General features: G+C 41.4%; 1 protein-coding gene across 5 annotated transcripts in view; it reads left to right on the plus strand.

Moving 5' to 3' along the window:
* Window positions 1-5,495: 5,495 nt before the first annotated feature.
* CD47 (CD47 molecule) overlaps window positions 5,496-13,029 on the plus strand; it is a 50,747-nt gene continuing 43,213 nt past the window's right edge. For all 5 annotated transcript variants that reach the window (XR_002778984.1, XR_897353.2, XM_023527201.1 and 2 more), the window contains exon 1: window positions 5,496-5,892. Coding sequence is in view for 3 of the 5 variants with exons in the window: in XM_023527201.1 (XP_023382969.1) it covers window positions 5,511-5,892 (382 nt within the window). In the remaining 2 variants the exon portion in view is untranslated. The remainder of the gene's footprint in view (window positions 5,893-13,029) is intronic.

Raw genomic sequence — 13,029 nt, forward strand, 5'->3', positions numbered from 1 at the left:
CATATGTAAGGAAGGAAGTGGAGAGCTGCTTTAGCTGCTGGTAATATCTCTGAAGGAGTAGACCATGGTTATTAAATACTGGTGTCCATCAGGAGTGTTAACACATTTCTATACTTGTTGCATTTCCTTTGTGGGTCACCTAGGGCTCTGCTCTGCCTCATCCTCACCTCAGGATCCAGGCTGAGGGGGCAGCCACCGTCTGGAGCATTGCTGATTGCTATGGGTAGGAAAAGAGAAAGTGGCAAATTGCATGCTAAGTCTTGATGCTTTTGCCCAGAAGTAACACATTTACAGGCTATAGAAGGTTGAATAGCATCCTCCCAAAATTCACGTCCACTCTCAGAATTTTAGGATGTGACCTTATTTGGAAATAGGGTCTTTGCCGATGGATTTAGTTAAAGATCTGGAGATGATATCATACTGAATTTAGGATGGGCCCTAAATTCAATGACAGGTGTCCTTACCAAGAAAAAGAGAGGACAAAGAGACAGAGAAGTGGGCCATGTAAAGACAGAGGCAGAGATTGGAGTGTTGCAGCTCAAGTCAAGGAACTCCAAAGATTGCCAGTATCTTCCCAAAGCTGAGAAAGACAAGGAAGTATTCTCCTCAAAAAAAAAATAATTCAGAGGGAGTGTGGCTCTGTTGACATCTCAATTTCAGACTCTAGCCTTCAGAACTATGAGAAAATAAATTTCTCTTGTTTTAAGCCCCCTTGTTTATGGTAATTTGTTAGGGCAATTAGGAAACTAACACACTGGGCAAAGCAAGTTACATTATCATACCCAATTTCAAGAGGATGGGGAGGGGGAATTCAGCTGTGTTGAACAGCCTCTCTCAGATCCACTACCCACCCTTCCAGACTCTGAGCCTGGAAAGCTCAACTTCAAGATCTGCATAAACAGACTCCTTTCCTTCCGGCTTCTGATTGAGATTTGCCCAAAGCGGGTGTTCATAGGGTGGGAGAGTGAAGTCACAGTATTTATTTGGCCACCTTCCTTTCTGCCAGGCTGGTAGTAGCTGTGTTACTTTACCGAAGGTCATACCTCCCCAGGAAGCCCTCCTTCAATTTCTTCTTTCTTTCAGGGTTCTCATAACCATTCTTCCCTTTGCACTTCCAGAACCAGAGACCTAGGGGTGACGGCTGTTGTTAGCTAACAACACTTCTCCATTCCTTATTGGTTTCCCCTTAACCCTGCCCACAACCTTGTAAATGGTTCCTTTATTAATTTCTTCTCAGTATGTGCCATCTGTTTTCTGCTGAGAGTGGATATACATATCATACAACTAGAAGGAGAAATGGAAATTTGTTGGACATGCTAGGGATGAACTCACAGTGTTGAGACGCCACCCCAGTGAAGCAATGGAAGGAACTGCAGTGAGAGCGACAGATCACACAATTGCTTTGCTTCCACTATTCCTTTGCTCTAGCAATAGAAAAAGTGAGTTCAGAAGCAAGATTGAAACTCCAGCTGCACCATTTTATTACTTCTGATATAAACCTCTTTGAATCTCAGTTTGTTCACATGCACAATGGGTATAGCAATGCTTCCCTTATTGAGCTGCTTAGAGATTCAGGGAGATAAATGCTAGTTTGGAGATGTTTACTACCTGCAACTACACACAATGACCCAAAGCAGGCCCCTAGATGCTACCCCCGCATCAAGATAGCAGCCCACAAGGAAATGGAGACCTCAGTCCTATAGACAGTGAATTCTGCCAACTATCTGAATGAACCTGAAATTGGATTCTCCCTTAGAGCCTTCAGAAGGGAAAGCAGCCCAGCCAATACCTTGATTTTGGCCCCATGGGATCAGAAGCAGAGAAACCACTAGATTTCTGACCTATGGAGCTGTGAGATAACAAATGGGTGTGGTTTTAAGCCTCTAAATATGTGGTAATTTGTTCTGGCAGCAATAGAAATAAACACATTAGCATAGTAAGGTCTTAGTGCATAATATAAACCCACTACATGTATGTTATCTGTCCTCAAAGAGGAGAGTTAGGGAAGGGAAAAAGAGGCCTTCCCAGGACCCCAAACATTAAGTGCTCTCAAAGAAATAAGCCTGCTGCGATTTTACAACTAACCTAGAAGCTGGCTTTCTCTAGTGTTTTCCAGCTGATATGAGTATAGGCCCCCTACCTGAGTCGTCTCGAGCAACAGCAGCAGCAGGAGGAGGAAATGCTGTGCTTCTCTCTGACGTTGGCAAAACAAGCCTATGCACATCAGACACCCAGGCAAAACAAGCCTATGCACATCAGACACCCAGAAGAAAATTTATGCTGGATCAGACTGTCATCTCTCTGGTAGGATATCCTCTACCTGAAACCCTCAGCCCTACCATCCTCCTACCCAAAGGCAGTTTTTGTTTCTCATACTTGCCCCTAATTGAAGTACAGTTAGGAAGAAGATCATTTCCTACTGCTGGAGCCTTCCTTCTGTTTCCCTAAGCCAAATCCATCTCTCTAATCGCACGTCAATATCTTCCAGCTGCCTAACCATCTAAACCCAGTCCCCTGCCCATTGAGCACAGCCCCACATTGCTACATTGCTTATTTGGTAAACTATGCATTAATAAATGGGTCATGTTGAAATAACACCCTAGGACACTGGGCCCTGAGCCAGGTGTCACAGATGAGGGTCTGTTGGCGTTCTATCACCAACAGGTGTGCAGAGGAACACAAGGATTAAGGGCTATCCACTAGGCTCAGACTTGTGCCTCTAGCTTGAATCGAAATTGTAGACACTTTGCCAATTCACAGTGCTTCTTCAAGGCTTCAGATCAGCAATTGGCAAACCTTTAAATAATAATTTTTGCTGTCCTTCTAGGAGACTTATTTCACTATAAGATTGTAATAAAAAGAGCTAATATTGATTGTGTGCTTACGTGCACCAAGTGCTGCTCTATGTAGCTGTGAAAGTGTTAACATTAAATTCTCAAGGCAATTTAAAGAGTTAATTCTATTCTTTTTATCATCTAGCTTTACAATGAGGAAACTAAGCCTCAGAAAGGTTAAGTAACTTGTTCAAAGTGAACCAGTCAGTAGTACATGGCTAAAGCTGTAACTCAAACCTAGATTAGTGTTTCTGTATACTACATACCACATTGATTTTCTTGGTTGATGCAACACACACAGAGCTTTTAGGTCTTGACCAGGAACTGTGCCAGAACCTGGAAATACAAATACACCCAGAAACAATTTCGTTTTTCACCTACCTAACATGATAGGAGACAGATATGTACAAAGAAATATATAGATACACTTTATTAGCAGCATACGCAAAGTGTAATGGAAAGGGTAATTAGATGTTACAGAGTGAAAAGAAAAAGTAGGGAAAGAGGACAGGCAGACAGACATAAACAAGACACACAGAGAGAAGTGTCACATATAACGGTGGGCAAAGTATTCATTATCCCTCTTTCTTTTTGTTTCCTCATTGGTAAAATGTAGATCATAACACCCGTTCCAAGGCCGTTACTGTTATAGAGATTAATTTCGGTAATAAATCAAACGTGTATTACCTTTGTTCAAAACATTCTAATACACATTAATCTCTCACCTTCCATCCAAGAAACCCCTTATGTAAAGATAAGATGAGCTCAAAATCCAAGTAAAAATGCTTGGAAATGTTAGAAGGGAAACACAAATGTAAGGTAGTTAGACACTGGAGAAGGTAGCATAATCTCTTTGATTATCTCAGAAGATAATCAAACCTAGGCAACTTGCTTTGGATTCTCTCTCCTGGAACAGACCTCCTCTTGCCTCACCATCAAAACACGTCCCAGTTAGATTCCAAAGAATAGAGGTAGTCACCCAGGGGGCCTCTTATTTACCGGACTTAAACCTATTCCATTTTCTGCACAAAGCTACATTAAGTATATAGCCTCAGCAGCTCCCGGTATAAAACAGAGCATCACTCCAACGCTACCTCTGAAGGCTGGGGACAGTCCTTTCCGGTCACTTTTCAGCTTTAGGGGGTTCGGTTGGTCTCAGGGACAGCTGATAGCCTTATTTAGCCAACCAGCTGCTCTGTGATACACGATGTCCCGGATGCTCAAAGTCTGTGGATGATTCTTTTGTAACCACATAAGCAGCAATTGGAGGAGGATCCACCAGTGTTTTTGGTAGCCCCATGGTGCCAAAGCTGGATTTCAAATCATTACCATAATTACTAACCATTGTTTTAGTGCGATATGCTTTTCTTTCCCTTTTTAATCATTAAAAAAACAATCAAATTTCACTGGAGCAATGCTCGCCTCAAGTTACATAAACCTATTTATTAAACCCTTTGTTTGCCCAGTTCAACGGCAAGTCTTCGAGGAGGAAATACTTAAAATACCCGCTTTGATTTTAAAGAATTGGTAACGTTGTGGGGAAAAATTATACACAAAAAATAAGTATAAGGAAAAGTTACATAGTGTATATGATGTAATACACTGACTGCTACAGAGTGTCTGACAGTGGCAATGTTATTTCCCGGATTTTGTTACCATGGGGCTGGAATCCAATGGAGGAGATATCATGGGTAGAGGATTTGGAGAAGTGGCACATTGTGTGAAATTGCTTTCTTTTCCAGCAGGTAAGAGGGAAACAACCAAAGGTGCAGACAGGTTATGCAGCCCATTAGCCACCAGAGCCTGACTTTGTGACAGGACAGTTCATCATTTAGGAGAAATGCTACAGATAGCTTTTAAAGGCGCTTTTGCTTCAGTTTGAATGTGACCTGTGTGAATCAGCGAGATATTGAAAGGGCTTGTTCATATTATGGCTTGAAGCCACATTTTAAACCCACTTTTCAAGAATGCTAAAGCCCAACGGCTCAGAGGGTTGCACATGGCGCTTTCACAAACCAGGCTGAACGACGTTGCTGAAGGGAAATTCTGAATATGTTGGCTAACGTTTATGATCTCCCTGATCTCCCTCTGGGGTTTCAGCGTTAACCATATCTCAAGATGTTTACAACCTCAGATGGAACTTGAGTAACCCAGTTCAACAGATGAAAACACTATAGAACAAGGCCAGAAAGAGAAAAGAGAACCACAACGAAAGCAAAAGTAGATAGTCCTGGAGCCTCCATGGACGAGTGGAAACTCCCTGCGGACAGACATCCGGCCACCGCCCTGCCCTAGGCGTGGCGCCCCAGATCTCGCCGACCGCGTGGGGAGCACACAGAGACGCCCTCAGGCGCTGCGCCGGCGGGCGGCGGAGTTTAGGGGGGAAATGTGCAGGGGTGAGAGGCGAGGAAGCATCCGGGTCGACGCGCGCGTCAGACCTCGGACAGGAGGAGAGGAGACAGATCAGGGGCTCAGGCGGGGCCGAGGCGCAGAAGTCGGGGTGAACAGCACCTGGCGGAGTTCCTGAAGCGCGAGAGTGGGAGTGAAAGCAGGAGAGGACAATGGAGAGAGGGCAGTGGGTGCGAAAAGCAGGAAGGAAACCGCGGAGAGAGGCGGATGCAGTGAGGTCCCGCGCGCGCGTGAGAACACCTGCTTGCCTCCTGTGGCGGGTAGGGGATGGGAAGTGCGGCGGAGTGTGCCCCGCAAGGCCGGCCCGCGCCACTACCCTGGAGCGGGTTCAGAGTCTCAGCAGAGCCGGCGGGGACGTGGACAGGAGCCCGCAAGTGGGAGGACCCGCGTCAGCAGCCACCGCGGCGGGGCGGGGCGAGAGCGAGTGCGCGTGCGCGGCTCGTGCGGGCGGAGGAGCGGGCGTGGAGCCGCGAGGGCGCGCGTGCGCGCGGCTCAGCAGTCTGGGCGGTGGGTCCTGCTTGTGACCGGTGGTGGTTGCTCCAGACGCGGGCGGCGGCGCCGGCCGACGACGACGACGACGACCCCGCGGTGGGCGCGGAGATGTGGCCCCTGGTGGTGCTGCTGCTGCTGCTGGCTTCGGCGTCCTGCGGTGAGTGGCCTTTCGCTCCTGGCTCTGCAGCTCGCCGCCTGCGTGGCGCCCCCAAGGATACGGTTGTGTGGGCTGCGCCCTGGCTGGCCCCACGGCGCCCTGGATAAGGTGGCTCCGGCGCGGGACGCGCGGGCCCTGCGCGCCTTAGCGCGAACGTGGGGTGGGCCCAGCGGGTAAAATGTTCCTTCATTCTTTCCTGTTCCTCTTGCCCCTGAGTGAAAGCGGGGCTCTTCTCCTTCCCCCGATCTCCGCCTCCAGATGCGATCACGGAGGAAGACTCTAAACCGTGCACCTCGCTCAGAAATTAACTGTAGAGAGAAAGGGCGCGATCGGAGACGAGCCGTTGGCAGCTGTTAGGGACCCCCTTCTTTTTTACCCCTTTTTCTCCTCAGTGCTTAAATGCAGTTGGGATGAAGGAGGGAGAGGAGAGTGGGAGGGCATGGGCCTCTTGAGATTGAAGTGCGCATTTTGGCGAAGTCTGCAAGAGGAGGGTTTCTCCTGTTTGCCCTCCCACATGAGCAAGAGACTTAAGCGGCACGATTAAGTTTTACATCCAACCCATCATTTAATCAGAAGAACCTTCTAGCCGCTTTTTTTTTTTTAACCCTAGAAATAAGCTTCCTGGAAACTCTTGCTACCTCCACCCTCTATCAACCACTTTAATACAGTTCAAATAGCACGTTCAAGTTTCCTTACTTTATTTGGGGCAACTGTTTTAAAAGTAATCCAGATATCGCTTGGAATATGAAGATAATACCTCTACTCAAAACATATTTGCAGTTTGTGGATTTGGTGGGTTTTTTTACGCCAGAGGCGTTTGGTCCCCATGCTTTTGGAACCCATTTAGCTTTGTTAAAACGTGTGCTTCGTAAAAACTGAGGAAGGAATAGGAATTTTTGTGGCTCTATTGTCAGTGCCTGTCACATTTCACATCTATAGAGCCCTTTGTGAACTTTTTTGTGAGATACAGAATTGAGTTTGAGTAACAGTAAGTAACAAGCAATTGTTACATTTAATTCTAGAATGCTAAATTAATTAGATTTTAAGCTGATTATTAGCCTTACTCTGCCATTCATAAAGATTTGTGACTTCAGCTATTTTCAAGATGCTATTTTCAGCTTACCACTTTCCCCACTCTGAATATCCTGGGATGTTGGAGCTGTTACTAAACACTGTGTTATATAAAGGATTAGTGTTTGATAAAGTAGTGTTTCCTATCATCATCATCAATGGCTTGTTATCAATATCATTATAGCTCAAAGAATACTTTAAGAAACCTGTTGTATAGTCAGAAAGCAATGTTGAACAAGATTATACATTTGTGATAAAATATCACTAATTTAGACTGTAGGCAGCAAAGCTGTTCTGAAGAATAAAAACTAAATCATGTGCTGTTTTAAAAACAGAGGTCCTATTTTCAAGTAAATTAGAAAGGATTGCTAGAATGCTACTTTGGGAGATAGGAATTCGGTTAGGTCCTCTTTAGTAATAGTTAAAGATCATGTATAATTAGTACTCGATTGCATACAATATTAATATCTTCAAGTCCCTATAGAGTCATAGAATTCAGAATTTATGGTATTTTATTGTATTTAGTTAATAATAACCTGGAAAAAAAAAGACATTCATTTGAGTTGACACTGTTAAGTGTTGAATATTAACCAGGAAGTGATAGTATTTGTCATAAAATACAATGAATTGTGTGTGTGTGTGTGTGTTTAATATGTAGTATTAAAAGGACATGATGGTGATGCTGTTTCAGAACACAAGTAGTTATAAACCAGGGTATTTGGGACGCTGAATTTAGAATGTAGAATGAGTAAGAAAGTCCATGGATTTGTACATTTATTTGTTTGTATTTGAACTTCGATTTTGCTTTAAGTTTCATTTTTAAATAACTGGTAAAGCCATTTCCTGGTATCCATTACAGTTTCAGTTGACCTTTGTAATAAGTTACCTAAAATGCCCATTCCATCTACTTACAGGCAGACTGCACTCCACAGTACCCCCTCACCCCCCGTTTTGGTTTACAAGCTGCAGAATGAATTACTATGCTCCTTTCCTTCCCCCACCTCATATATTCAGTTATATTTTGTTTAAAAGCACATCAACAGTTTCGATGGTATTCACCAATTGATAAATAAAGCCTCACTCAAATAATGACAGTATATGAACTGTCTTTTCAGTGATTGGATTATTTTTCTTTGTTGAAAGTGAATTTTTAAAATCAAGCGTACACATGATTTAAAACATTCTTATTGTCTAAGTCTAGTAGTAATTTGGCTTGCTTAAATGAAAGTATTTTCTTTTAAAGAATGTATTACTTTTAAACATAAGTTATTATTTTAAAGTGGTAAATGCCTATTTAAAAGTACTTATTTATGGGGCTGCCCCAATAGTCTAGAAACTGTGCTAAAGCTAAATGCCTACCATTAGAACATTTGCTGATGCTGTCATCTGTATTTTGGCAGATGTTTTATCTTTGCCACTGAGTTGTTGATGGAAATTCGAAAGGCCAGGTTCTAAAGATGAAAAATAGGTGTTCTTCCTGCAATTGATAAATATTCTAAATCCAAAATAATCACTCATTATTGTTTGCATTTCTTAATGCTAATTAAACTATTTTTGCATTCCTTAATGTTCATTCAACTATTGCTACTATGGAGATTGTTTTTAATATATTAATGTTATTTTTGTAATAATTTTTATAAAACCATTTTACTCATCTTTTAGATTTTTGCTGTCATAACTTTTTATACAAGATAAAAATTTGTTTTTCTATCTTGTATCTCAGCCTAAAATAATGCACTCCTAGTTTGTAAAGCTACTTTCACTTGTGCTAGTGCAGATATTTCTTCTATGACAAAAAAAAAAAAAAAAGAGAGAGAGAGAATAATAGTGTAGGACCAATTTTACTAAACAGGTAATTTGATTGTGACATACCAACCTATACTAAGACAATATGAACCTGGATTTTCTCTCTTTGTGGGCACATGGAGTTGAAACAGGAATTACAAGCTGCTCCCTCCTCTATTTTATTCTATACCCTTGGAGCAGTTGTATAAGACTCAGAATCTGGTCAGCCCCAGGGTATGAGAATAAATGTACATATTTGAATACATGTCACACTTATGGGTTAAAAGGCAAGGCAGAGAATTTGGCAAGTGCAGGGTCTCTCAAAAATGTTTTTTCTGTTTAAAGCAAGTATGAGTTCTTGGCTATGCTCTAAGCACTTTGCAAGGCCCTCTTGGACATTTAGACAAATTTCAGATTCTGTGTCTCTTAATATCTTAAAACGTAGTTTATAAAGATAGAGATTTTTTGTTTTTAACTTCAGTGGTACTTAATATTTTAAGTGTTTGATGAGGTCATCATTCTGGTTGTTGGTGACTTTAAACTGCCCTTTCCCCTGTAATTCTAGTTTGACCACTTCTCTTCTTGTAAGGCCACCTTTAAATCTAGTGGGAGATTACTTTGAGTCAGAACTAAACACTACGGAAATTGGCACTTTACCCCAGACCTTATTTGATCTCTACTCAGGAGAGATCTGACTAAATTCTCCTATTTGACCTTAATTCTAACCCGATTCAGTTTGAGGCTCCAGTTTTTCATAGCAGGGGCAAGGTCTAATGGCAGACACTGGTAGGATTCATTTCTACCAGATATCTTTACTCATGAGCTTTGCTTCATTTACCTTAGTGATTGCTGGGGCTTCTTATATCCCGTTCCTAACATCCATTCCCAGCAGATAATTAACTTCCTACTCCACTGCAAAAAATAGTGACGCGTGTAGACTCTCAGCTTCCCTCCCACCATTTCTAAACTTATCTGTAATATCTTAGGCAGCTTTCATCTCTTTTGCCTTTCTTACCCAGTTTCTGAAGTATACCTATTCACCTTTTTAAGGTAAAGACTACCTGCCTACAGCTCTTTCATGTCTACCATCTTGGAGACCTAGCTAATCAGCTTAATTCTTCAGTTTTATATCTTAGATCTTTCCCTCTCAATTGGTTCTCTCACTTCAGCTTCCAGACATGCTCGAGTTTTACCCCGTATTAAAAACAAAACAAAAACAAACAACAAACAAGAAAACCTTGCTTTTGTCTCTGCCTACATAGTCTTCCTGTTATTGCCTTCTCTCTCTGTTTTCTTACACTGCCAAATTTATTGAAAGAATCTCTTTCTTCATTCCCATTCACTTTCCAAATTGTTTTCTGACTTCTGATTCGACTAGTCCATTGACATTGCTGCAGATAAAGAAGCTAATGCTGTGATTTTCAGCCTAGAGGCTGTACCTATCCCACTAACCTCTATTTTTTCCATATTAAGACCCTTCCTTGGTGTCTGCAGTGGAATTCTTTGCTGCCTCACCTACTTCTCTCACTTTTCATTTCCTCGGTTTGTTGTTCTTTAACTACTTGCTCCATAAATATTGGTATTCTCCAACACTTTATTCTCTGGTACCTGCTCTATTTGCTTTGCAGGGACTCTGGGCATCTTGTTTATGCTCGCGATGTCAATTACCAGCTATATTCTTAGTGATTCCCAAGTCTTTGTAGCTCTGACCTTTCTCCTTAAATCTAGATCCATATATCCTGGGACCTACTGGACATCTCCATTCCATCATACCACAGGTACTTTAATACTGAGCCTATTAAGTATTAATAGAATATTCCCCTCTAATTCTCCTAAATCTCTTTTCTCTATAGTTAATCCACAATCTAACTAGTTACACGTACTATTTTGGTTAACAGCTTTAGTTCTTTCCTTTTTTTCTCACTTACCTCCCATATCTGACTTATGTCAATTTTATTTTTTGTTATTTAATGTAATTTTTGGCTTTGTCTCTAGTGTCATTACCTGGACTATTGCAGTGATCTCTGAATGGGCCTCCCATTCTTATCTTTCTGCTCACAGTTCACCCTTCATATTGCTGTGCTATTTTTTTAAAAGCAAGTTAATCTGAGTAGTTTGCTATTGCTTATGTTATCAAGTCCACACTCCACAGAATGATATTCAAGGAAGCTTTTACAATGTTTTTAATCATTTTTTCCAGTCTCTTTTTCTAGAGCTCACCTGAGTAATCTTCTGCTTCCAGTTATTTACTTTCTTCATTCCCACGTGCATTATACTGCTCTGCCTAGAAAGCCCTTCCCTTTCCATAACATTCTTACTCATCCTTACAGACCCAGTTTACAGTCACCCTCTAGGAAGATTAATCTTAGATACATTCATGTAATTTTTAAAGAACTCTGCCCTCCAACCTGTGACTGACTTGAGATTTTTCATTAAAATATATAGCTTCATGATTCTATAATCAGGTCTGTAGACGTGAGAAGCAGTGGTGGATTCTCGTGAATATAGAACAGTGAATCCTCTCATGTTCATCATCTCATTAAATCTTAACAAAATCTCTATAAGGTATATATTATCACTCTTCACAGTTTATAGAAAAGGATACGGAGGTACAGAGGTTAAATAACTTGCCTAAGGTTGTACCTCTAGGAAGAGCTAAGTCTTGAGCCAGGGTGGAACATGTGCAAAGGCATAAACATAACAGTACATGTGCATATCCATGGGATTTCAAGAAGGTCATTATGATTGGACCTTAATTTGGAAATGAGGAAGAACAGGAGATGGGGATGGACATGATTTTGAAAGACTTAGTTCGTATTACATGTTAATACACTTAGAATTTAGCCTGAAAAGAGGGAAGGGGGTTGTTAAAGTATATTAAGCAAAGGAGTGCACATTTGCATTTAGAACATTTATTTTTGGAACTGTGGAAAATACATTGAGGCTGGGATGGGGAAATGTTGAGGCTGGAGGCAGGGAGCTAGTTAAATGGCAACAGTTTAAAGGAGAAATGATGAATGTCTAATTCATTCACACAACAGACACTGGATTTAAGAACTATTAAATAGGTTGAGACTACCAAAAATTCTTCATGGCTTATAAAAGGGAAGAGTCCTATATGACTCTTAGGTCCAGGTCTGGTTGACTGGCAGATAATAGAAGATACTTTAGGGAAGTGAGGATTTGGTAGAGGGGTAGAGAGAAGGTAAACAGATTTTTGGACAAGTCGACTTTGAAGTAACAGTAGTACATCCAAGTGGAAATGCATAGCAGACAGTTGGTTTTCCAAGGACTTAAGGAGAAAGGTGGGGCCTGGTTAAATATAAAATGTGTAAGTAGTTAAAACCATGAAATATGGGAGAATACTGGGGAGTGGGGAGACATTGCTGAATACGAAGCCTTTAGGAATACTAATTTTTATTCTGAGTCAAGGAATAGATTTCAATAAAGAAAGGAAGCTGGGATGGGTAGACAAAACCGTAGAAGAAAATTCAGAATCAAGAGATACCATAGGGTCTAATCAATGTACTATAAATTTGAAACTAATAATAAAATTTTTTAAAAAAATAAGAGCCATCATAGAGGCTAAGGGACAAGAGCAAAAGAAGAGCTGCCCACTGGCTCAAGACTGTAGAGAATTAATATAGAAAGTGAACCATGCACATTTTTCACAAGGGATTATTGGCGACTTTGGCAAGAGCCGTTGTAGTGAAGTATATAAAGGTGGAGCCATGGTGGTCAGGTGACAGATTTAAGAATTAAATAGAAAGTGAAGAAATGTTTTTAGATTATTATTTTAGGATGCTAAGGAAGAGAGAAACATATAAGAGATTTTTAAAAAGTCGGTGAGTATTCAAGCATTTTTTTAAATGTTAAAAAATCCCTGAAACTTAAGTAAATGAAATAGGGGGATGTGGGAGGCTGATAATCAAGTAGGGAAAGTCCTTGAAGAGATTGATGGGTGTGGAGGCAGTAATGGAAACTAGCTCTAAGACGAAGGGATTCATTTCTGGAGAGAGGGAAGTGGGATTGGGGAAGGAAATGTGTGGATAGTTAGGGTTGCTGGTAAATTTTTAGGTGGGGGAGTATTGGAAACTTCTTCTGGCTTCTCATCTGAAGGACTCAATTTGAATTAAGAAATAAGGAGAGAAGGCTCCTTTGGAGAGTATAGGATAAGCTCTTACAGAAGAAGAGTGATTTAAGAGCTCTTACAAAGGAGAGAAAATTTGCATGGAACCTGTTAAAAAGATTGAAGACCCAGATGGGTGGGGAGTATGACAA

The sequence above is a fragment of the Pteropus vampyrus genome, unplaced genomic scaffold, assembly GCF_000151845.1.
Source record: "Pteropus vampyrus isolate Shadow unplaced genomic scaffold, Pvam_2.0 Scaffold1, whole genome shotgun sequence".
NCBI lineage: Eukaryota > Metazoa > Chordata > Mammalia > Chiroptera > Pteropodidae > Pteropus > Pteropus vampyrus.